Source organism: Simochromis diagramma, unplaced genomic scaffold (assembly GCF_900408965.1).
Source record: "Simochromis diagramma unplaced genomic scaffold, fSimDia1.1 OVJJ01000355.1, whole genome shotgun sequence".
NCBI lineage: Eukaryota > Metazoa > Chordata > Actinopteri > Cichliformes > Cichlidae > Simochromis > Simochromis diagramma.
This window is the reverse complement of record NW_024387174.1, coordinates 527,057-553,647: the sequence shown is the minus strand read 5'-3', so window position 1 is coordinate 553,647 and position 26,591 is coordinate 527,057. Positions and strand designations below refer to the sequence as shown.

At 43.0% G+C, this 26,591-nt stretch overlaps 1 protein-coding gene and 1 long non-coding RNA gene across 6 annotated transcripts in view; both read left to right on the top strand.

Moving 5' to 3' along the window:
• Positions 1–26,591, top strand: part of dip2ca (disco-interacting protein 2 homolog Ca) — a 192,307-nt gene that overhangs the window by 74,986 nt on the left and 90,730 nt on the right. Inside the window, exon 1 of one of the 4 annotated variants that reach the window (XM_040049483.1) lies at positions 16,266–19,054. The exons of the other annotated variants lie outside the window; for them this stretch is intronic. Coding sequence (XP_039905417.1) covers positions 19,048–19,054 — 7 coding nt within the window. The 5' untranslated portion in view covers positions 16,266–19,047. Of the gene's footprint in view, positions 1–16,265; positions 19,055–26,591 lie in introns of those variants that run through there. 4 annotated transcript variants of the gene reach the window in all.
• Positions 96–18,515, top strand: LOC120744901. 2 transcript variants are annotated; one of them, XR_005698483.1, is made up of 3 exons: positions 96–7,309; positions 7,430–7,455; positions 18,505–18,515. It is a non-coding gene; the product is annotated as an uncharacterized LOC120744901 (long non-coding RNA). The 2 variants fall into 2 exon arrangements; XR_005698482.1 differs by lacking the exon at positions 18,505–18,515 and having other exon boundaries at positions 7,430–10,364.

Genomic DNA, 26,591 nt, shown 5'->3' with positions numbered 1-26,591 from the left:
TCCAAACTGGAAGCTGGTTCCACAGAAGAGGGGCCTGAAAACTGAAGGCTCTGCCTCCCATTCTACTTTTAAATACTCTAGGAACAACAAGTAGGCCTGCAGAGCGAGAGCGAAGTGATCAAATGGGGTAATATGATAAAAAATATATGCAGATTGATGCTGTTGCTTTTCATTTTAGGTCTCAGTCACACAGGTCTAGAGTCGCGTCAGCAACCACTTGGCAAAATCCAGCAATCGCTCATCAACTGGTTGCTGAACGTTGGTTAGCTGTCACTGGTAGAAATCAGTTACAAACAGGGTGCTAACTGCTTGTGATTGCTTTTGTGTAGCAGATCGCTGCAGTTGCATGCAGTTTGCATGGAAGTTGCTGAAATGTCTGCAAACACACACCTCTAAGTGTTAGTGAAATATTGAGAAAGTCTGCCTTCAGAGTAAAAGCTACCACTGAGCAGGGAGCTGACGACTATTTGCAGACAAACTGATGACTGTAGCAGCGACATCTGTGGCGGCAAGGCGGGCGCTGACCGGTCTTTATGGCTGTGTGACTGAGGCTGATTACCAGGTCGCTAACCTGAGGAAGTGTTGGCTGTATTCCTCTGCTTTTTGTCTTAGGTCAGCTAAACTGTAAGAGCAAAGATCTAAGCACTGAAGGCTTTGTTTCCAGGGAGTGATGCAGGACTTCTCTCCTTTTACACATGAACAAATGCCAAGTGATTATCAGAACAGTTTCTCATTTTTATCTCAGCCATCTAATTAACCAGAATATTGTTTCAGGGTAATCACGGAGCTGCTGTACACAGACTGATGAGTTTAATAGTTTTATAGTATCCAATTATCAGTGTAGAAATAGATTTATCCATCTATAATATAGTTTGTATTTGTTCCACTTTTATAATAGTTTAAACCTGTCTGAGAGATATGTAGCTCGCTGCTACGTGGTAAAGCTGACAGTGGTTTAAATATTTGTTAGTGGTTAAATTAATAATGTCAGCACAGTCGAGGTTGTTTGAGGAAAAAAAAAACTATTCATTTCTAGGACTCAGTATTTGTGCTGCACAGTGTGACACAGGAGTAAAAGCTGAGCACACTGTGCTTCCTTCAGCTCTTCACCGAGCTGGAACAGCAGCATTCAGCCTGCCATGTCAGTTGGTTTTCCAGGTAAATCTGGGCTCCAGGGGACGTGTCCCATCACAGCCGCACCAGCTAATAGGATAAACACCAGTGTCCTCTTGCAAAAGAGTCCCACTGTTTACCCATCTCACCCAACCGTTTGGACGTTATTCAGGTAACAGTATTTGCCCAACATTCACAATCACAGAGATTGTCCTGAGGGTTTTGGATGAACAATCATCACCATTAAGACCCCAGATAATGAGCTTTTCTTATCCTTGGTCTGGCTTTGAACTGACTTTGATGAGGACAAACGGTGAAACAGCTGCACGGCCTTCGCTTTAGGTTTTCACTGAGGCAGTAAGAGGACAGGCTGAACACAACTCGTGCTGTCTCTTCATGCAAATACTTTTGGTTTGACGTGTCGAGTCCAACAACATCTGCCCAAAAATTAAAAACAATAATAATAATTATTCTTGCAAACAGTCCAAGGATCTGTTCCTGGACTTTTAAATTCATATTTGGACCAAATCCATACTCCTCAAGAACTCAGAACATAAAAAAATAATGCATCTTTGCTTTATAATGGTGACATTATCTTCAGTTCGATCAGGTTTGGCATTTCCATACAGGGCTGTTGTTTCTCATCATATTTCCTGATAAATCAGGAGACTCAGTTTATCTTTAAAACATCCCTTTGCAATCAGTAAATCTCACTCTGCGTGTCAGGCTGTGTTTGTGGGGTTTTTAGGATGTAGTTCATGTGAAAACTGCAGAGTGGATTTTCTAAAAGTTTCCAGAATAAAAAGAAGGAACTAAAACGGTAAATTACTGTTAAATCTCAAATCCCATCCTGGCCTCTGCTGTTAATGTTGGTCATTGAAAGTGATCCTTTTATGTTAGGGACGAATGAAAAATGCTTTTCCTTATTTCCTGTCCAGTTATATGCTGCTACAGCAGCTCCTGGCTTGTCTTTTTTTAAACAATCATATGTTTTTGTACGATATCATAGAGATATCTCCAATACGGCCACACCAGGAACGCTGAGTGAGCACAGGAGGCGAAATGAGCTCGAGACAGAATGAAGTGAGGGGCTGTATAAGAAAAATAAAGAATGTTTTGCTTCATGCATCATCAGCACTCAATAAGATGTTAAATTTATCTTTTTGTGCCAAGACAAACTGTCGTGATCGAAGGTTTGCTCCCCTTTTTTAAAATCCTGCTATTTCCAAGACTTCCAGTGTCCAAGTTGTGAGTCAGTCTGTCCTTCAGTGCAGGTGTGAACACCTCCTGAATAGCAAAAAGCAAGCACGCTGCAGTGTAGCATCAGCGCTTGAGCAGGAAACTGTGTCAGTGCACACTCTCAGAGCCACAAACACCACCTGTTGATCTCGCTGTGACGATGGCGACGGCTGCCTCTTGTTGTGCAGCTGGGTGTATTTGCAGCAGAGCGCCCGCTCCTCTTAGATGCGGCTCATCAGTATGCGTCGGGGTTTGGTTGACGAGTCTGGAACATGTCGCTGCGGTGAACACGTCACAAATCATGACTGCTGCGCTGTCTTCTTCTCCTTCTCGCCTCAGCTCGATCGATCGGTCCGATTTTTGCCCGTGCATGAAACGGACCGGCTGCTGTGAGCCAGGTTGTGTTACGGTGTGCGTTTCCCTCTGCCTGTCTGTTTCGCTATCTTTAGCTGCATCATTCGCTCGCCTCCCCTCAATTCAAGTGAATTCAATTCATTAGCGTTCATTGCCATGAATGTTACATGACCTGAAAACGGGGCTGGGTATAAATGTAGATGTATGACACACATGTTGGAGAGCCTTTCTTCTTCTTTTCTTTTTACTCCTTTTTGCGTCTCCTCGTCTCTCTGTGAAGCTGTGGCTCGTGGGAGCGGCCCCGAGCGACCCTGTGGGATAAATCCATTTTAGAAACCCGAAATCCTGACAGGTAGTTTTTTTTTTTTTTCTGCATGAGAAAGTGAGAGAGAGGGTGAAAACGACGGAGGAGTGCGTGCATGTGCAAACACACATTCAGCAGGGAGCAGAGAGGGAAGCAGGCAGGAGCCTCCCAGGCATTTTACTCATGTAGAGAATGTAATGAAATCTGAGCCACTCTTCCTCCCCTCTCCTCCTCCTCTTTTTTTCTCACTCCCCTCATCCTCCTCCCGCTCTACAAATATGGCAGTGAGAGGACAGCAGAAAAAGGCACAAGCTTTGGTTGGTGAAGCTTGTGGTAATTGTTAACTCACCGGCTTATCGTGTCGTGTTCACAGGAGAGGCTTTATTGGTTTAGTGGGTGTGATTGATTATTCTGATTGGTTACTGTCACATATAGCATGACATCATGTGGCAGCACATTCAACCTTGACAATATACTCGTATTGACTGTCAGTGGATCTCAGAGTGATGAGTAACATTTAGAAGCACTTGTTGTTGTGATATTCAGACTTGAACTTTTTTCGGGAGCATTGTGTTGCAAATTTTGGCAAATTAGGAAGCATAATTTTACTGTTCTCGTTACTCTTCAGCTTCATTCAGCAGCGATTTGTGACGCCTTAAAAGTTAGCATCCCGTCTGTGTTTTCAGAAGTTGCATTGAAGTTGTTTTCACTCTAAACGTCTTATAAATTGTTTAATTTGAGTGAGTATTACAGGCCCAAAGAGCATTGTTTGGTGGTTTAATAGAATTGTTTGCTTTTGGATGGACCCGACCCCTGTGGGAACTAATTACCCATAATAAACTATATTAAAAAAAAGGAGTTTAAGCCAGCTCTACCTCGACCTGCTACAGATGGGAAATGCCTGCATCTTGCTGCAGCAGCATTAATGTGTCGTGGTTGGGGACAATTTTAGCAGGATTCTTTCTTTCACTTAAGCTTCTTCAGTTCTAAGAACAAGTGGTGGAGAGTCTCAGGTATTTAAACCTTAGTGGGAGTTTCCCTCGAGAGGATTGTTGACCCGCTATTGATCATGTGCCTCATCACCCTGTGTGGGTCATTATCAGCAGAGGTTTCAGGTGAAACCAGACCTGCAGGATTAAGGTGTTCTTTCATATTGTTTACACCAAATTCTGTGTCGTGGTCTTAGTCATGCTTTCTGTAACCCTTTTGGACCTTTCTCTGTAAACCAGGGGTCGGGAACTCCAGGCCTCGAGGACTGGTGTCCTGCAGGTTTTAGATGTGTCCTTGATCCAACACAGCTGATTTAAATGGCTAAATTACCTCCTCAACATGTCTTGAACTTCTCCAGAGGCCTGGTAATGAACTAATCCTTTGATTCAGGTGTGTTGACCCAGGGTGAGATCTAAAACCTGCAGGACTCCGGCCCTCGAGGTCTGGAGTTCCCCCATCCTTGCTGTAAACCAGAGAGATGTTTGCGCGGTAGATCAGCAGTACTGCACAATCTCACACCGACGATAGGTTGTCTTGACCACGCCTCCATACCTAAATGCTTTAGGTTGCTACCATGTGATTGGCTAATTAGATATTTACGTTAACAAGTGGAAGAGGTGTTACAATGTGTCAATGAGTGTAAAGATCAGAACAAAATAAGACCATAGCAGCATTTAAAAAGGGATTTTTTTGTTTTGTTTTAGTGGCTCGGGGAACTTCCTCAGAATTCCTCATTTCCTTTCTCGTGACATTGCTATAAAATGCACTTTAGCAAGTTTCTGTCTTCAAAGGTCAGATTTAAGAAAAGGGGAACTACTTCCATCCTAATCAAACTGAAATGTCCCAGTGAAACCGCATCAGTAACATTGTTGATCATCACTGCGTACGTGAGAACCAAACTGTGTAAATCCCCAGCTCACAGATGGAGCTCCTTTGCGTTTCTAACCCCTGGAATAGAAGATGCTAACTACGTTTCAGACAGGGATTACATTTTGCTCTGTATAACCGTTGAAACAAACCTTCCTCCGATGAGTCGGCCTCATACACTCGTCCACTCTGGACTTCATCCAAGGATTAACAGTGCATGTCCTTTAATTTCTGCCTCAGGCTCTTGGGCCCTTCCTCCTGTCTGGGCTGTGCCCCGAGCTTTACACAGTCCAACCGTCATATCAACACTTATTTCCTGTCTGTGAGGAAACCGATATTATGATTTCTGCTGAAATTGAAAAAGGATTTGTCTTTGCTTCAGTTACTTATTAGAAAGAAAAAAGTACCTAAGGCTTGGAAAGGGTCAGCTGACATGTAGGAAGTAACGGTAATGAAATCAGGGAATTAAAAACTGGTTTGAGGTCCTCGGTGATGAGTCTCTTATGGGAAGGGATGATCGGTGTCTCTGAAAGGTTGCTGGTCTGATAACTGATGCTGGCATGTGTTGATGTAGAGTACAATAATAGATTATTGTAGGACTTAATAAATGCAGATAAATTAAGCAACATTAAGACTGTCCCTTTAATCGAACGAGCTCTAGTTAGAATCTGTACGTGTTTACTTTGCTCTGCCAAAGCAGGAAAACGCCTCCTTACAAAAAGAATGGTTTGTCTATTCTGACGTCTCCCTTTATTAGCGTCTTGTTGGGTTTCTTCAACCATAATCACATAAACAGATACCTGTAGCTGGATGTGTGCGGAGGCTGCATTCCACCTGTCACTTTTTGAAGAGCAGCTGGAGGAGACGTTATGGGAACAACAGAGGGACGAGGAGGGATTTCTTCCCAGTGCTCTCCCCCTCTGTCAGCTCTCCTAAAACACCATCCTTCCCCACACCAAATCATTTTGCTGGATTTTTATTATTTTCACCTTTTCCCCCCCCCCCGTCTTTCTTTTTTTTTGTCTTTTAACCGAGGTGAATGAGAAGGTGGCGGACACCATGTGAGGAGGTGGGTGGTGGTTTATGGATCTTAATGGGCTCATCTAAATGTAAATGAGTACCGAGGAGTACACAGGATGTCTCTTTCTAACGGTCTGCTGCTGGGAAAGCAGAATGTTTAGAAAGAGGTAAATTGTGTTGAGTTGCAGAGTTCGTCTGAGCTCATTTTAAAGGCAAGACTGAGGACGGGCACCCAGAGGTGCTGTGTGTGTCATTTTACCATCACTTACTCATGATAACATCAGCTTGGAGACATTAGAGTAAACACACAGGATTTGTCCCAAGAGATTTTGAGCCTGTGTGTCAGATCAGGAGACTCTGAGGTTTCAGCCTGCACTGCATAAAACAGAGCGGGCACTTACTGGACGGGTTGGCAGGAGGCACACTGGCAACAGCACTAACAGCTGACCACCTGTTTTGAATAAATACTGGCTGTTAACAGCTCCATTGATCTTCTGTTACAGGCTGAGTTTATAGAAGAGGTGTAACCTTAACATTTCCATGTGGATTTGTGTTAAGAAGGTTTCAAACAGCCATATTTGAAATAAGCCTGTTGACTGTTTTACCCAATTAAAGAGCAGAAAAGAAGGGCCACAGATTCCTAAATCTGCCCTGAGACGGAGGTACGGTGCTGGCTGTGAGGCTCGAAGGTGTTTAGTTTAAGTTCACAGATGACTAAGAACAAAGACGAAAACAGTTTATTATGGTCTGTTAGTTCTGGAGAAGAGACTATTTGGGATATACCAACTGTGAAATTCTGATTCAGGGATGTTTAACATAACCAGCTGACCCATAACGATGTTTTTCTTGTGCTTTTCTTTGTTTTGTTTTTCCCGGGAATCAGAATATTTTATCATTAAAAAAAAAATAATAATATTGAACTGTATGTTTGATGGACTCCAGCAGCAAAACCAGACTGTTTGTGTCGGGGTGGGTTTGCTGACACATGTAGAAGTACACCATCGTGTTTCCAGCTCGAAAAGGTTGTTAAAATGACTCCATGTGGGAATCACAACAGTAGAATAAAACTTCGGAAGGATCTTTATGAACTAAGAGTTTCTTTTCATGTAATTTCTGTGAACTTGTATCTGTATTAGTCTGATGTAGTCCATGCACAGCTGTTCCCACAGTACATATTTCCAAGACAGGAGAAATATTACTTATATTTCATCGAGGATTGTAATGCTAATATATTGCTGTATTATATTGCTCTTATTGCACTAAAGACACTATCTGGTATAAAATAGTCATAATTTGTGTATATTTGACCAATGAATGACCAGCTGCTGTGTTAACAGGTCAAACAGGGATTTGGGTTGTTGATATCTGCCCACCACTGCAGATACAACCACCCATGGTCTGCCTGCCTGAGTGTGTGTGTGTGTCATGGGGATTAGCTACATTAGCCATGTTAGATACACACATGTGGCTGGCACAGATGCTGTGGAAACTCAATCTGTACAGTTGGAACGATTGGGGTCACCAGAGGTGGTTGAGCGCCAGCTGTGTGTGTGTGTGTGTGTGTGTGTGTACCCCTGCTGGTATAACTAAGGCATAGCTAAGGTTTCTGGGATCCCAGTTGCCAGAGCCCAGTCTGAGGCATTCACGGCTGCAGGGTGACGTCCAGCTGCAGTTGCTGCTGCTGTTGTTACTTAATCCAAATGAGAGGGAAACAAAGTGCAGCAACACCGTAAACTATTCAAACTATGTTGGACTGTTTGATGTTTTTGTCTTAATTCGTTGCAGATGATGTTTCCTGCTTTTACGGCCTGAAACACACATGGAGCGAACACGCTGAGGCACGGTGCACTAATTATTACCATCACATGATGTTTATTTCTTCACTAACAGCCCGATAGTCTCGAGTCTGGTGTTTACATTTGAAGTGCTAAATGTTACCTGAATTTATCTCAGTTTAGCGGCTAATGTTTAGGCGTGGTTTTTAATTCGGCACGGTCTAGCACAGGGGATGTCAAACATAAGGCCAGGGGACCATAATCGGCCTGGTGAAGACTTTAATCCAGCCCCACAGGACTGCTTTTTAAAATGTGAAGAAAGACAAAGATTTTGGACTTATAAGTGTGTTTTGATGTATTTTACAGCTTTATCTTTACTGATAAAGACCTCCCACATGACCATTAATGCTACACCAAAGTAATTAGTTAATAGAAAAGTTAAATGGTGAAGAATTTTCTGTAAATGAACAAAAACTTTTGAGTTGAGTTTGAGATTCTGGTCCAGACTGTAACTTTAATCATCCTGACTTCATCATTAAATCCTAAATAGTCCAGAGTTTTATTCCTGAATGAAAGTGCAGATTTCTTCAGTGTGACTTTGGCATCGCTCTCTTCATGGATGAGTTTAAGGGGAAAAATGCTCCCTTTTTTCTGTCTGATATTTTAAATAAATCATTATTTAACTTAAATTGTTCTGTTGTTGCCTCCTAACATGCAAAATGACTTTCATTCTCAGTGAGGATGGCGTCTTTTTCTTAGTACTCGTGCTAATATCCAGTTTCTGCACTCAAACCAAAAATATCCTCTTTTTTTCTTCACGTCTTTGAAGAAGAAGAAGAGTGAAAGGTTTTGAGGTGTTTTTGATGTGCTAAGTGTTCTGTCGAGTAAACCCTGTGATCCTTCCTCTGCACGATCTTATTATTTTCTCCTTCCTCGTCTTCACCATCAGCTCACCCTGCAGGCCATTTTTCAAATACCATTGCGACTGAATCTGAGCTTTTGCCATGTTTCACACCCAGTTCCTGTGGTCGCATCAGACTCCTCTGGCAGTCACACCCTTGGATTTCCCGCTTGTGCAGCCGCACAGCTTCAAATCTGCTCTGAACTGTAGGAATCTGGGATAAACTGAAGGTTGACTCGTTGAAGGGAAAATGTGCTGCTTTCAGTGTCATTTCTGCTTATAGAAGATGACTTTTTTTTTTTCTTCAGTCTTCCGTCCACATGAATTCCACTTCAGCTGTAAAATGACGGCGCACTCTGCTGCCAGACTCACTCATTATCTCGTTGCACAGAGAGAAGAAAACTTTTTTTCCTCCTTTTTGAAGGAGTTTCGGGAAAGTCGATGAGACGTCTCGTCCACCCATCCAACGCAAACCGACTCCAAACTCATCTGCCCACTTTGCTCTGTGGCAGCTGGCATTTCTTCCTCTCTGGTTGTCTAATATTTATGGTTGCAGCCACGTTTGATTTGGGCTTACGCCTGGAGTGTGAATGGCGCTTCATCAACGTTAGATGAGTTTCTGTGCTCCAGCGTTCTCCAACACATTGAGCAGTGTTGGAGTCTATTAGCAGCGGTCGTGTGAAAGCAATCCGAACAACCAAAGTGGGATGGAGGGATATGAGAAGGCAGAGGGGAAAAAGATTCATAAACAAAAAGAGGCCTCTGTTCTGCTGCAGAGGAGGAACGGCGTCTTCTCGAGTGAGAAACTGAGTGGTAGTTTTAAAGGGCCGCACTCCTCTCAGATTAAAACCACATTGTTTTAGCAGCACACGCTGGTATTTCCTCTCCGTCGGGCCGCTCAGAGCTTCTGGGTGGAGCACGGGAGGGGGGAACGCGAGTGCCTAAGCAGCACTGCAGCTGACTATCAACAGCAGCACATGGAAATGCCTCGGCTGCTCCCACCGTGCCAGGCCAGAAACAACTGTAATATTCTAGAGAGACAGACATCGCCAGTCGTTAGGTCCTGGAGGGCTGAAGGGTGCTCTGGTTGAGGTTCCCCGGCTCCATCTGTCAGCTGGAATAAAATTCAAATGCAATTCTGGCTAGCTCGGGTTTGCAGGGATCCCTGTAACACGGGCAAACCACAGCTTGTTGCGTTTCTGTGTATCAGAGTTTTCATGTCATTTCGGCTGAAAATGGGAATGATCTTGCACCTCCTATCTCTCAGGTCAGTTAATCAGTTAAACAGCTTCAGAATAACACTGATTTGGTCATTTGCTGGGCCAGATGTGTGCACACCTCTGACTTTTATTTATCTTTAAAATGAGCTGCTTCTGAAATCTGCAGTAATAAAACCATGTGGCTGGTGTGTTGAAGATGCCTCTGCTGCTGCCAGCACAGCTTGGACCAGTCGGTTCATGGATTCCGGACTTTACGGGGTGTCCTGCTGTGCCTGGCACGAGGATGCTGGCAGTGAACCGTTTGGGGATTGTGGATTACAGGGTGAGGCATAAGCATGGACTGGGCTCGTTCCAGTGCTTCCAGTTTTTGTGGCGTGGGTGCAAGGTTTTCCCAGCAGAGCACTGAAGAAGAGATGATGAGTGGTATTGACTTCAAGTGTTAGTGGTCTTAATGTTGTAGCTAATTATTAGTTATTACCCGTAGTTACTCACTTAGATGGTCTGGTTAGAAACACCACCAACAAAGTTGGTATCTGATATTTATCACATTAAACAAACTCCATATAAAACAGAGATGGACACAGTAAATGTCTATGTAGTCATTGATATAGTGAGCTGGATATAGGTGCTATAGAGCAGCGGTCCCCAACCTTTTTTGCTCCACGAACCGGTTTAATGTCGGACAATATTTTCATGGACCGGCCTTTAAGGTGTCGCGGATAAATACAACAAAATAAAATGATACGACCAAAACAAAAACTGTGGTATTTTGTAAATATAATAATAAATGCGAATTCACTGTGTAATTGTGTAACTTTATTAGCAGCGTCCTCCTGAAATGCGCCAACAACATTGAGAGTAACATCCTCCTCTCTGCCCCTTAATGCTCTCTGGTCGCTATGGTAACGTGTACATATTTCTTTCAAAATAAGACGCACAAGTACAACACGGGAAAAGACCCGGGGAAACCGAGTTAATGATAAAAACTCTGAAAACCATAAATTTCACACCCGAGCCTCATCTCTTGTGGCCCGGTACCGGTCTGTGGCCCCGGGGGTTGGAGAGGTCTGCTGCAGAAACAACAGGAAACAAATCTAAAAACATTTTTGGATTTCAGGAGAAACACAAATCAAATTACTGCCAAGACTGATCTTTGTAAGACAGGACAGTTAGAAATAATTTATTTAAGAAACCCGCAAAATATTGACTAGTGACTGCAGCCTAGTGGCTCACATTATTACTCAGAATGCCATTTGGCAGTAAACACTGTAGCACCGATTCTGCGATTTCTGGCCGGAGATGCGTTAGTTCCCATGAGCGTTCAGGAGGAGCTCGCCGTATCTGGTGTCTGGCTGTGAAAAGCTAAAGTGGTGTTTTCACAGATCCGGTGGATTATACAGTTGTATGTGTCTATATGTGAGCATATGTGTAATCTTCAGGGATTAAGATGACTCCAGTCCAGCCAGAGCAGAGGGATTGTGGGCAGCTGTGATTGTGGACAGCGAGGTTTAAAAAACCCAAACAGCGATTTTAATCCAAAGCTGGAAAACTGTAACAATCCTCACACAAGCTTATTTTTCTAACCGTTAGCACAACCCCTGCTCTAAAGGGCTTATGATCGGTTTAACCTGGAGATTTATTTACCCATTGAAAGCTAACTGAGCACACATGTTCTTTTCCAGCAACGCCCTGCTCCAGAACTCACACATTTACACAGCCAGTCGTCTGCCGGAGGCCAGCGAGCTTCTCGACTGGAACCAACTGGGACATGTTTATTATTGAAAGAGTCCATGACGGGATGGTAGCTGCTAAGAGTCTCAATAGTCTCTTTCCACACCCAAACTTTCTAACCACGTGTAGACATTTGAACTATTAACCTCAGGTTTTCTGAACTTTTAGCGCCTGATCTGCACCTTTTGCTTTGAAAAGTCCAGCCATGTCTACCCAGAGCTATAATGCACTTCATTCACATACTCATATACTTCATTATATTATATGCTACTATAAACTAAAAGCAGTGTTGCAGAAGCAGTATGCTACACTGATTGGCCACGACACTGCTGCTGCTTTATAAACAAAAACAATTTACCTGCTTGTCACTGATTATGTGTCCTTGTTGCAGATGTTCAGTTGCTGTATATGTGTATAGTTACAGGTACGTGTTTTTGTACGAGTGTCACCTGTCTGAGTTGTATCATCGGTGACCTGAAGTTGTTCTCTAGCTCTTGTATGATGTTCTTTACATGTAGCGGATGACTGACTGAGTAAAGTCGCCCTTTGGCTTGTGGTACACGTTTGAAGATCTATTAATGAGGCTTTTGTTACCTTCTTATATTAAAAGTTGAAGATGTTCGGATAAAAGCAGACACGTCGGCAAGTTTTCGGCTAACAGTAGCACTAGCTAGCCTGCTATCTGTCAGCTGGTTTTAATGTGTTTTCCACATTCCTGTGACACACCCCTTTATCCATGCATGCATACACAGAGGGTTGCTGTAACCTTTTAAATTCATGGATCAATATAACGTTTTACTTTCAAAACTTACGATGGTCCCTGTGCTCAGTGTCCCCCTCCCCTTTGGTTGTTCCACACTTCTGCCAGCATGTCTGGAGTCACTGGAACCACTGCTGTTGTTATGCTGCCTACTTGTGAATGCCTTCTTTTTAACCATGCACGTTTCCATTGTTATTGGTGACCAGCTGCGTTTGTTTAATCATGCTGCAGAACTTCAGAGAGGTAAAAACCTTAATAATAAACTGTCCTCAGACAGTTTACTGACATCCACGTGACATTGATGATGTGCTGCTTAGTTATTCTGAAATCACTCGCAGGTATTTGGGATGGTTGCTAATGTTAGACATGGAAAGCACACAAGTATAAGCACTACAAACCAAAATGTTTAAAATCTTAATTCCTAATCCTGCCACAGCTACGCGCTGAGGAGGCGTGAGGCTGTGTAACCACTGGGACAACAGTCGAGCTTTGGCCGGCTGTATCTGCTGCACTGCACCTCTCTGTGCTGTTGTACATTTCCTGGCTAACACAGCTGCTCAGCCACTCTGCACCCCCCTGAGATCGCAGTCAGCTACACCAAGAGCCAAAGTCTGGGTCACCACTTCCTCCATCTCCTTCCCTCCTCCTCCTTTTCTCCAAATTGCAGCTGGCGGATGTAATTGAATTAAAGAGGAAGCCTCTTCTTTGGGTTTATGTGTGCAGGAGTGCGGTTGACGTGATGTACAGCAGGAACACGGGAACATGTTTTAATTGGATATCAATAATTTTATTAGTCGCTGTTAGCGAGAGGTGACTTTTTTCTTCTTTTGTTTAAGAGTTCACTATCTGTGGTGTTTCAAAAGCTCATACTTATAGATATACTCTCTTTGGAGCATCCAAGTACAACAGCTGTCCGTCCATCCAATTTAATACGTCTGCCAAAGCAATCAAGAGTGTTTGCTTGAAGAAATGGGTTTTTTTTGCTCAGTCGATAGTTTCCACTCTTCCTTGTCCAAATCATTTCCTCCTTTTATTTCATGGCCAAACTCTCGGGCGTTCGAGAGTAAAAACACCCCAGCCAGCAGTGACGTCACTCCGCTCCAGTCGCCGTGATCACCCGGGTTCATCATTGAAAATCTTCCCTTTTTGTGTATCGATTGCTCACCGCTCATCGTGTTTCTGAAAGTACCGGAAGGTCGCGTAGTTCAGGGTGCTGTACGCTCCGTTTCTTCCTGTCCTGGGGTCAGCGTGGGCAGCAGCTTTTGATCAGATTTCAGCTGCTGATGATGGACACACAGGTTTTTGTTGTCTTTAAAGAAACAATCTGCTGTTAAGTGTCTGAGAAGATGGTGGATTTTTAGAGAATATTGTTGAATGCAGGATTTAATTACTGCACCACTAACTCAATATCGATATACTGAAGGAAAAAAACCCAAAAACCAATGCCTCGAGCTCCAGAAGTTTTCTATTGTTTTGTTCAACATTCAAACATCTGAAACCACTTGCAGTGTCATCACTCCATCTTTCTGCTGTTAAACGGTGTGTTCGATATTTTCCTGAAAAGCTTAATAATGATTTTCCAAGCATGGAAATGCTGCAGCTGTCAGCTTTTGCGTTGGATGGATTATTTTTAGAACCCGATAAATCGACATATCTGCTGATACATGTTGTTGTCCTTTCATAAACTGACCACTATGCAAGCTTGCAGCACGTACCGTAATTACACTTTTAACTGAATAACCTCGTGTTCTACTTGCTGTCAGAAAAGTGACGTTTTTGCAGCAGGGAGTTAAAGGGAAAGATGTTAGACTTTCCAGAAGCATCAGCAGAAAAACAACAACAATCTTCTGTGAACAGCTGGATTTTTTGGCAGGGCGTTAGCCTCATAAAGCAAATTGAACCCAACCTTTTGTGCTGTTTGCAGAAAATTGCACTGAACGAGGCAGCATTATATTCCTAAAAAGAAGTGCCCGTGCGAGGGTGTGTGGCCTCCATTAACACATTCTGCAAATTGGGAAGCGTGCGTCTATTTTGAGGCTGTGCGGTCAGTCCTGTGGGTTCCTTCTAAGTAGCTTTTAGTAGGGTTTGATAAGACTTCAACACACACACACTCCTCACGTCACTGTTAAAACCAATAGTCTTGCAAGGTATTAAACCTCCATTTTCATTTTCCCTGAAGCAGCTTTTGTTTGAAGGCGTGTGAAACGCACCGGCTCCGCTGATAACGCAGCACTTTGTAGGTTATCGACAGGCAGAGGTCTGCGCTGAAGTGATCTCTATCAGATCTTTCCAGCGATGGGCCACAGACTTTTTCACATGCCAGCTCAGATCAGGTTATATCTTTAATCCTTCTTTTACCTGAAGGGCTTTCAAGATGTTTCTTTCTTCACTGCAGATGTGGTTCGTGATGGATTTGGAGATTATTTGTCATCATTTTTAGCTCGGACAAAGAGACAGAGGGCAGCATGGAGCAACGTTCATGCTGGGAGGGAGGAGAGAGATCGTCTTTTATTTTGACACGCAGGTTGTCGAGCTGGTTTTTTTTTTTTACCAGTATGCAGGAAACTACCAGCATTTGGACTGTTGCTAATCTTCTGACCTCAGAAAGCGTGATGAAACAAGCTTATGAAATATAATACTTTAACAGTTTTACAGTGTGTTATAAAGCATTTATAAACAGTTTATACCCAGGTACCACTTGCCTTCCTGTTTAGCGATTCGTCATGGATGTATAGTCAGAAACAAATTAACAGTTATAAATTTGCCCGCAGCTATGCAGTAGTACTGTGCAGTAATTTAAAATGCATTAAGTCATTTTTTGTGTTACTGGTTTGAAATTTAATCTCGAGTTGGTGCACTCATGTCGATACACTTCATATGCAGCGCTGCATAAAAATACAGACTAAATCAGAGCAAACGTAAAATCAAAAAATAAAATAAATGCATCAGCAATGTTTCAGAAACTGATGAAATTTTAAACAGGCAAAAACACATGAAGTCTGGACTCCCACTCCATCTTTGGAGGCTTCTTTTCTCGAGCAGGTAGAAATTTGAGGTATTTTTTCATGTCAGAGTGACGAGCAGCATTGGATGAATCCAGCAATGGATAAATTAAGCTTAGACCGAGCGCCAAAACCAAAGGAGGTACTAGACTGGACCTCGGAGCTTCCCCACTGCTATCAGACTCTTGAACAGCTGATTTATTTTAACAGCAATAATAATTTTTGCACATCAGGTCATCTCACATATCAAACCAGCATATTAAGCTCATAGCTCCTTTGCACATAAATATATTTAACGCTTCAACTTATTTTTTTGTCTCCACTTATTTATTAATGCTAAATAAGTGTACATATTAAACGGCATCTGCGCGTGGACAGCAGAGAAAGACTTTCCTTGTAGAGAGAAATGCTTTTTCTTTGCACACGTGACAATAAACGCTTTGAATCTTTGGAGCTTCTGCAGTTTTTTGCTCCTTTGTTCTCAGGATCTACGGCTCATTGTCAGCCGAGTGTGTGAATCTGAGGAGGCTTCAATTGGACTCCATGATCGGTGTGAACTTGAGGCCTTTTGTCCTCTTGGCACCATCACTGTGATGAATCAAGGGGCCACTATTTAAACCTGTTCTAGTTTTGTTGGTTACATTGTTTGATAAAGCTGATAAAAGTGTGTGATCTGCGGTTCCTGCAGCAGAGGTGAGAGGGAGGTTTATAACGGTGAGTGACTGTGTGCATCATTTATGTGTTTATCAGAAATCCAACCGTCACCATCTCAGCCCTGAAGGTAAATATCGTCTGACGGCCGGCTCGACTTGAAGCACAGGTGCAAGCTTGTGCGTTTATGTGCACGAAGAGACGCCGCCAGTGTCAGATATCAAAGGTGATCCTGTTCTATTTTGGGAACCTCTTTTGTAGGCAAATTTTACCGGCTATCGGATCCTGGTCTGTGGCTGACACACACACACACACACACACACACACACACACACACACACACACACACACACACACACACACACACACACACACACAGATCTTTATGCTCAAATGTCTTTAAAAAACATTTTCTCTTACTGTAAAAACAGCTTCCACGTGACATTTGATAAGCACAGTCCGTGTGTTTCCCTGTTCTATTTAGGGAATCATGACAGCATGCAAATTTGTTCTGGCTGCAGGACCTGCACGCTCTCACTGTACACACAGCTCTCATAACCTGTTTAAACCTGGCATCCTTTAAAAAACAAAACAAAACTCTCACATCACCTTTTACTGCTAACTCGAAGCTGCTGGCAGCAGCTGTAGGGAAGCAAGTCTTTCTTTAAACCTGTCCAGGGTTGACACTGACTTACTTAACCTGGGATGTGACCGAGCTCGCTAATTTGTGTACTGCAATCCGATCACAATGCATGCATGCGGCATAGGCAGTGCATTTAAATGGCGGCTGTAAAAAGCAGAAATGACCTCCAGCTTGTTCAGCTGTTCATTAGGTGTTTAAAATCTTACTTTGATTTGCTGCTTAAAGTGAATGTGACTGACTCCTTCGTTATAGTTGCAGCTGCAGCCCCTCATTTCACCTCCTTCCTCCCTTCATGAGAGCTCTCTTCTTACTTGCTTCCACTTGTAAACGAGATTAGAAAAGCAGATACTCATATTAGGGATATCCCATCTCACTGACATCACGCAGAGCCAAGAGCAGAAACAACCTTTAATAAAGTTTGAGAGCAACCTGAAGCCTGAGCCTCATAGGGTCATACTGTGATGTCACAGAGAGACAGAAATGAAGAAAAACCAGTATAGGGCCAATCCAATAATCTGTATAACCATCTAATGAGACATGCTGAACACAAAAATGTGTTTTTGGTTTTTTCTAAATTGATTTGTAACATCCGCTGGGTGCATGTTTCAGATTATGTGTCTTAATCTAGTGTAACGGACATGTGACGATCAGCCTGGGTGATCTACTGAAAAAAGAACAAAAAACGCTGACCTTGTGACCCAAGTCATCCTCAGTGAGTCGGTCCGCTCCGGTCACAAGATGCCTGAGCAGGCGGGGGGACTTTCCTCGGACATGTAGGTCAGTTTGCTGGAGCTCGGCGCTGTGAGGAGTCGACCCCTCAGGACAGCAGAGATGACCGTAAACCTTCAGTCTCTCTGTTTTTGCTCTAAATGCAGGAAATGAAGTCACTCCAGAGGATTTGTTTTGCTGGATGATGACTTCATTATTCCGGTTTTATTAAGTTTGCTTTTTCAATGGAAAGCAATTCTACAGCTGTAAAGTCCCGTTTTGTAAAATCTGGATAATCGCACACGATGATGGCCCGTTTTAGAAAATATGTAGACAGTGCCTCGGCTTCGGCCTCTATTTTGAGCGTGGGAATATTCAGATGTGTTGGATATTCCAGTATTATTTTCTTTGCAGCAAGCATGCACCAGGGGAACCCCCCCAAGCAGAAAGGAATGAGCAGAGAAGCCCTCAAAGACAAACATCTTTGTCTTTGAAGCAGAGGTGGTGGTCGCTCGTATACAAGAGCAGATGAGGCCAAAATTCCTGATTTTAACACTGTAGCTCTGCACTTCAGAGAATCAGCTGTCAAACAGATGTCCTGGATTTGCTTTTTTTATTGAGTTTTGATGGTGGCACTCCTTTTTACTTTTGAACCATGCTGGCTGCTTTATGTGGCGGCTAACGCTAAAAAATTCTCATAAGACAGATTTCAGGGGGACATTTAAAACTATTATAAGTGTTGGGCCACACTTGTGAATCTTTGAATCGGTGGGTTTTATTTAGTCCCATTTCCCTAAGTGTGAAAAATCTGTTGTGCAGTCTGCCTTCTACAAAAACCCTTTGAAAGAAAAAGCTCACTGAATTTGAGTTCAGTGCTATAAAGGATGCCACCTTTGCAGGAATCAATCCCCACCCCCAAATCTGAAATAAATAAAATCACATTTTTTGATAGTTCAGGCTTTTCACTTTGACACAGTCGAATACGTCCAGTTTTCAAACCATACTGAACTGTGCTCTCATGTAAGAAAGGGTGTGAATCATTGTTTCAGATTTTCCTGTGAAATTCAGCTCGTTCCAGTTAAAATAAAGATATTTGAGCCAATCATTACAGTAAAAATGGAATCTTTGTTGCCCCTCCTGTGTGCTGGCAGTCGTTGTAACCCCAGGAGAAGCTACGGATCCCGAGTGGTCGAAGGCTCGAGATGTGAGGAAAAACCCGGCAGCAGGAGTGTGTGTGTGTGTGTGTGTGTGTCCTCTCTTACCTCACTGTGAAGTCAGCTGACAAACAGACCAATTTGTTTATGGGGCAGCATGTTTAGGCAGGCAGTGTTGGACTGTACCATCTGAGGGTAGGGGGGTGTGTGTCCATACTGTGAAATCAGGTGAAAAGCAGTTTTCTTCCTTCCAGGACTAAAAATGGAGGGTACACGGTGAAGTCATTGTCAGTTCACAGCTGCAGAGTGTGTGTGTCTGTGTGTGTGTTGACAAGAAAAGGCAGCGTCAGTAGCTGAATGTCAGCAGACACCTTCAGCCCTTTGTCTGTGCAGACGAGGTCGACCTGCTTCCTCCTTAAAACTAATAAGCTGCCTGTCTTTGAGTGTGCATGTTAATTGAATGGGTGTGTGTGTGTGTGTGTGTGTGTGCTGCCAGTGGGGAATAAGCAACCAGTGTTTCCACACACTGGTCCACAGACGAGGACGGCGGCTCGTCTGAGCGGAGCATGAAGCTCAGTTTGCTGCTGTGTCAGTTTTTTATTCCTGCTGCCCGAAATGCTCGGTGAGTAGAAGAAAGCTGTGTGTTTGTGTTTGTGTGTGTCTGCGTGTGTGTGGAAGCTGATTTTCTTGATCTAATTATCTTAATTGGAATAAATGTCTGACTTCAGGGTGTTTGTTTTTCTCATTGGTGAATGGCAGGAGCTTGAGTTTTGTGTTTTTAACCACGTAAAACTTTAAAATGAACTTTGCTGTGATCTGTAAGTTTTCGTTTTCCAAAGACAGCAGTGACGATGTAAAGCGCCGCGCGTCTGCTCTGCAGCTTTCCTCGCCGTGTGTGACTGCTGACCAGCTTGCTTCGGTGCACCTATAACGTCATACGGACTGTTGGCCCTGTTTCTGTCGCTGGTACGATAGGCTTTGCACCTGCTTCATGACAAACAAAGAATGTAAATACTGGGTGCTGATGTAACCAAATAGAGGAGATGAGCAGGTTTTTACTCTGAAGAAGCGCTGTGAGCGTATCCAGTGATCGTTACGTGATTATTGCAGTCAAAAGAATTCAGATTATTGTTGATTTTAACTCTTTATCACGCTACGTTCTTTTTTTTCCTCTAGAAAATAATTAAATTTGAGTACAAGATGGTGAACTGAGCATAGATGTAGTTCACACAGGCCTCTGAGACGATCTTGTAAGATTTAGGACCGACTATGCTGACTGATCTCAGTGCAGCTACACATCAGCTGATGGCTAACCTGATCCCCTTCTGCAAGGCCAGAGGGAACGCTGTTTAAGATGACTTAAGCCTGCATTATACTCCATTGCAGACATGGACAGCTGGAGGCCCGACGGCTGAGTAATCATTCCTGTTAGTTATTTCACATCAGCTTGAAGTCCATCACCCGGGAATCCTGTGTAGTTGGTGCATTGTAATGTTAATTGTCCACAATAATATACAAAGTTTACGACCCAGGTGCATCCTAGTGGAAATTATAAGCCCTGCTTTAGTCTGCAGGAAGTTTGTGTACATCTGCAAGCCCCTTCGCAACCCACCTCCAACATACCCTCTGTTTTCATGCAGGATCCAACTTAAAAACAAATCTCTCTATGCTGGAAGCTGCTTTGTTTTGTGCTGCGTCTCCCTCCCTTTATTTGTAGTTGAGTCTTTTTGAAGAGCTGAACAGCAGGAAGAACTCTGGGTGTACAATAATATAAAACAAATAATATGAACAGATCAATATTTAGTTATTATCTGACTGATCAATCTTCAAACTCATTTTCTGTTCTGTTGATTTCAGTCTCTTTCAGCTGATGGTGCAGCTTATTGCACGCTGATAAAGAGCAGTGATAAACTGGTTTGTTGACAGTTGGGATTAAATACGAGATAACCAACCGTAAACCAGGGACAGCAAAGATCTGTTTAGTTTTCTTCTGAAAATGTTGAGAAATCTTCTGCAGAACGTCTCTGAGACACATTCAGGATGTTTTTAAGGTAAATAAAAACCTCCTGTTCTCACAGACTTTGTTACTAACAGTGTTTTTATGGGGGCGACTTCTGTGAGCACTTTGCCGATGGCCTGCTGTTGTTGCTGCTCCTCTCTCCTTAATGACATCAAGGCTTTGCACTCTGTGTTTTACTGCACATGAAGCTGAAACACTATTTGGTCTCGGGGCCTTTGACCATTTTAATGCAGAACAGAGAGATGTGTCAACAAGTCAGACACAGGTGTGATCGCCTTTTATGCAACTGTAAGACTGGAGACAGTATCTGAGGTTCTCAGGCCTAACAACCTTTGTCCTCTGATTTTGGGTTTGCAGTACCTTCTGATATTAATTGTTTAGCTGCAAAGGTGCTATTGAAATAAAGCTTACTCCACATTAGTAAGCTGTTTATATGATAGTGGCAGTCACAGAGCAGAAACTGAGCCATTAAAAGCACCTAGAGTTGCATCAGTGCTGAGTTAGTACAGGATAGAATCGGAGGTCAGGACAGGTGAAAGCACCGTCGCTGAATTCCCGGGACAGCTCGTCATCTCTGTGGCAAAAAGTTTAGAAATTTGGCACACTCACTGTGGACATTCCCCAGATTCTTGGCTCCGAGTTTCAGGTCGATGCCTTCAGTGCAAGACAACCACCAAATCAGATTCCTTGACATCTTTATCTGCATCAGCATCTGGCATATTAGATTTTCCACCATAATGAATTCAATAGAAACATTTTCCTTTTTTGCAGGTTACAGTTTTTATTTTTGCAATGATACACAAAACTGGCACAAATTCTGGCTGAAACTCACAAAATGTATCAAATGAACCTGAGATTTGTTTAAAACCTTTGATGTAATTTTTGCCGCCGATTCCGACTGAAGCAGCAAGTTGTCTTATAATAGTCGTCTTATTAGCAACAGCACCGACGGTCTAATTAACTTTGTATTTGTTAGAGGCTTCGGCCCGAGTGAACACCATCTGTACTCGATGAAGGCACGTGTTCCAGACACATTCGTTTCCTTTCCCGTTTCATGCTGTCGAACATAAACTGTGACGGGACTTTCCACCCAGTCCTCCTTATTGTGCGTGTAATGGTTTTGCTGGCACTAGAGTAAGTTTAGCTCTGTTTTTCCACAAGCGCGCAGGACGACCATAAATCATTTTAAGCTGCGTCCACCGATTGAAATCCAGCATACATGTATTTATAATTGTCATGTGCCACGAGGAAGCACGGTTACACGCTCCTTTCTCCAGTTTAATGACGGCCAGAGGAGGAATTTTGTTAATGCAGCACCTTCGTCAAGTTGCGCCACGTGTGCTTCGTCTCCGCCTCAGACTGAAGAAGAAGGTGTTGTGTCTGTGCTTACAGGTTTTGCTGTCGAATCTGTTTATTAGGGAAGGAAAACGAACTCTTTTAAACATCAAGAGGCACAAACGGGCCAAGAAACTCCCACAGAGCCGCTGTCCGGGGAAAACGTCATAACTGTAAAATGTAGCAAGTCAAAGAATCATAGAGGAGCAGCCTGACACCAGCGAGACTTTCAGGTCGAAGGAGATGGTTTGCTCAGCTCCGTACAGATGAAAACAGCCCAGAGTTTTGTTTTCTCAGCTGACAAAACTCAAGTTTAAAACCGTGTAAAGTTTTAATGGTTACCGACACACAGGCTCAAAGTGTGTGTGATTGTACCTGTGTGGAGGTGAGCACTGAATCAGCATGTTGTTACTGTAAACACCTGCTGAATGTGTGTGTGTCTGTGTGTCTGTGTGTGTGTCCTGCCTTCATCCCCGGAGGAGCCCTTGGGCGTTTCCTCCAACTGTTGATAATGACTGTTTGTGTGGATTTTCTCTGTGTTTAACTTCCATCATCAGTCATAACCATTTGCAGCGTTTCATAAAAAATAAAAACAACTTTCAAAAGCAGGCACAAATAAAAATGCCCCAATTTAATTCTAAAACATTTATTAGTTTTGATTGTTTCTGCTCCACCAGGTCAGTTTTTGGTCCTTTCTTTGAAGGAAGTTAATCGAAGTTGATGTTATTACACTTTGCCCTCTATAAGCTGGAGTTTTGCAATGCTAACGGAACAGATTCAGACTAAGCGGCCGTGAGTTCAGTTCACTGAAACCTGCATCTCTGAAAGAGAGCACCAGTGTAAATGATGCTGGTGCTCTTCACCCAACAAGCTTTTTTTATTTGTATTCTTGCAGAGATCCAAACATTGATGTTATCTTTATGCATCGATTGTTTTCATTTTGCTTTTACTACAACTGCTGCTGTCAGGCTTGTTGTGACACACACACACAGACGGTTAGCTTTTCCTTGAACGTGTGGAAATAATCTGGCTTCAGATAATATTACCTCTTGTGATGTCACTGAAAACGACAAACATGAATTTCATCAGAGGAGCATTCGGAGGATGTTTCCACAGTTGTTGGATGGATCGCACTGATGACTCTGATGACTCTGACTTCCCCTCTGCAGCACCATTGTGATAAAATGTTTCCAAAATATGTCATTTGTGACCGAATGACACTTCCGGCAGCTGAGTGGGCCGACTTCCTGTTGGCTCTTCTAGCATATTGGATTGGCGATTCATTTTGCAGCGTTTGAGATGATCAGAAAGCTTTTTGAATCAGTCAGCATCACGTGGATGTTGAACTAAACACATTTTTTTCTACTTTACAAAAGTTACCCAAAACTTGTGTCGCCTTTTCCTGGGGGTTGTTCTTCACTATTGATTGGCTAAAGCGAGGTTTTGAATGAGGCGAGTAAGTTTTTAGTCTTATGGGTTTTATGAGTTTCCATGAAAGTTCCTGCTTTCTTTTTGTTCTACGCATTTGTGCTTGTACTCTGAAACTCTTCTTTCTGTTTGAGAGAGAGAACAAAAAGCTTTTTTTATTAGTCCCCAATGGTCACATGACAGAATTGTTTCTCTATCCTTCCTTTTTTTTTCCTCGTTCACTTCATCCTGTTCTACTCTACACTAAATATTCCATCTATTCCATATTTTAGTTTTTTATCTCCTTCCTCTCACGCGTCTGTTATCTGTAGCGTTGCAGTGTGGAAACAATAAAATCAACTGTTTCCTTTTTAGGTGCTGGATAGATGCGTGCACACACACACACACACACACACACACACACACACACACACACACACACACACACACACACACACACACACACACTCAGTCTTCCTCTCTTCCCGTTTCTATTTTGTCAGTGTCATTATTTCCCTGCTCTCTCGCTCTCGTGTGTTTTTTCCTGGTCTCTGTTTCTCTTCCATGTTTCCGTCTCTTCTATATCAGCCTCTTCTTTTGTCATGGCTCGGTGTCTCTCTCTCGCTCTCTCTCTCTCACACTGTATATGGTCATGCAGGCTCAGCCGGCTGTTTCTGCACAAACTGACTTGCAGCACTCATCCTTTCACCACAGGAAGGTGATTCAGCAGATCAAAGTTGTTCTCTGAGGCTGCGATTGAACGCGGAGCACGTTTGACTTTTGCTTTTCGTGAGCAAAAGCGTTTTTGACGTAAACGGGATAGTTTTGCGCCTCATCCTCGAACTGTGGACGGTTAAATTCTGCTGGAGCAGCATCAGCTTTTATAGATTTTTCTTGTCCGCCAGATGCTGAACTTAACTGCAGTAATTTGCAGCTAAATCTGTAGGTCCCTGTAAGACGAAACTAGGTGCAGCAGCGGTGGATGATGGTGTCGGGCAGCCTTTCAAGGTGTGGGTTGAGGTCAGAGCTCTGTGGGAGTTAATGTCTTTATGGAGCTGACTTTCTTCTGCAGGACGATTGTTGTGTGGAAACAGGAAAGGGCCAAACACAAACTGTTGAAACTAAGCTGCAAGAACACATTGTCTGAAATATAACTGCACGCTGCAGCTTTAAGATTTCCTTCAACTGGAACTGAAAGACCACCTCAGAGTGAAACTGTCCAGAGTCCTGTGTTTAAAGAAGTCACGGCAAACTCCGCGGTGAGCGCGAGGTCCGTGTCAGACTCTATCACACAGATTTTTACACGTAGTGGAACATGCTAGCCCATCAGTTGCTATGGTGACTTCCGTGGCGCCCACACTGTCCTGCAAGTGCGCGAAGGAGCGATTTATACATCGACCACTCAAAGTGCTTGACATCAAGGTCGGGGTTAAGAGCGTGCCAGTCTGATGTCTAGCGGGGAGTCGGGGAGGGCGCTTCCAGCAGTATGTAAATATCTGAGTGTCAATAATTCATAGGCAGCTTATAGTGAGGTTTTACGGCTGTCATCATGCTGCTCCGTGCATATTTCAAAACACTGAAGCACTCGGACACAAACACAGGACTGTAGCTGGATTTGTGCCTCGCATGGGGCTGAAACATTGGAAACAAAAGGCCTGCTGTGTGGTCCAACAGTGCTTTCTACCACAGCCTGGTGATAAGGGTGACAACTGTGTAAACGGTACACATTTATGATTAAATTAAGTGATACCAGGTGCTCTTAGCTGTGTCCTTTAATTGGTTTAGTTTTCCTCTGTTACCTTTGCTCTGGCTGGAGGGTAGAGAAGCAAACTTGTGGTAGAAACGTTTGATTCCCAGACTTTCATTTTCCCTTAGATGATTCTGGGCCATGGGTGCTGTTTGGCAAGAGGTAGCATTAATAATAATGACAGTAATAATGCTAGTATAAATGTGCAGATCCAGACTGACCATGCACAGAAGCTGTTACTGTGTTTATGCCTATTTGGCCTTTGTTTAGTTCATACAGCCAGTTTTTAAAACGGTTACCATGTAAAATCATTTTAATTCCACTGATCAGTCGTCATCATGTCTGTGCTAACTGTTCAATGCGCTGCTCGTGCTGAGCCGTCCTCTGCTCTTGGTGCTTTAGGCGTCTTGAATGTGTAGAGAAGCTGCAGGCTGAAGTACTCGCCCTCTAACATGACGCTGTGCTTTCTGATTGGCGGTAGAGCGCCTTGTGGTCATAAACATTTCCAGAGATGTGTTCTGCAAAACTGTGGAGGTTTCTTTTTCAGATATGGTTTTGGTTTCCAGAGCTCTAATTCTGTTGTTCATTTTTCACATCATCATTAAAGAAAAGCAATAAATCAGCAAATTCATAAAATCTGGATTTTTCTTTTTTGATTGTCCAGTTTACTGTTTTGGTTTTTAATGAACTGAAGGATTGATTGCTTCTTTCTCGTCTGTGTTTAGCCTTTTAGATTTTTGACTCACTCGAGCTAAATGTGAAGCTCTTTGTGTCTGTTTGTGTTTGGAGACAGTTTAAGCTCTCGGGGCTTACACCACCTCACTCTGACCTGTGAAAACATCACCCTAAATCCATTTTGTTCTAACTGAAATAGACAGACAGTGAGACGGAGGGAAGAAGTTACAGAATAGCAGAGCCTGAGTCATCCTTCCTTCCCCTGTGCCTATTTAAAGATCCTCATCCCTCCATCCTCATCATCTGCTTCTTTATTCCTCACCCCAGTCTGAGAAAGGAGGAGGACCTCTCATTCGCTTTTGATCTTGTTTTGGAAGTTTCTGTTTCAGTTTGTCATACGAGTATAACTCTCATCAAGTCAAACGCCCAAGATCGAGGGAGAGGCTAGAAATAATCCTCCAGCTTAGATGAACTTAATTGGAAGAGAAAAGATGGCAAAATATCAACTTATTAACCGAAACTGTTGTAAACACAGTTTGAGTGTGTGCCCTGACCTTTGACCTGCTCTGTATACTGTACTTGCATGCACAGGTTTCCTGCACGAGCACTAGCTTGCAGAAAAATAACTTTAATCCTCGCAAAATCAGTAACATAGTTTCAGAGTAATATGATACTTGACTCTAAATTCAGTGTGTTTTGGTGCTAAACAGCACCAACTGCTGGTTGAGGATGAGCATAGTTTCTTGTGTTTTATGGTGTTTTATAGACTTCATGACAAAAACCTATCTCATTATTACTACCTGTCCTTTTTAATCCTTGGTGTCTCATCTTTTTCATTTCTGACCTACTTTAAAAAAAGCTCAGAGAGGTGAAAAAATTCTGTATTTCCCCGGAAAAGTGAGTCACAGCAGCCATTATAACTCTGTGAAAACATTTTATTTTATTGTTGTAATCAAAAGAATCACATTCAGTTTC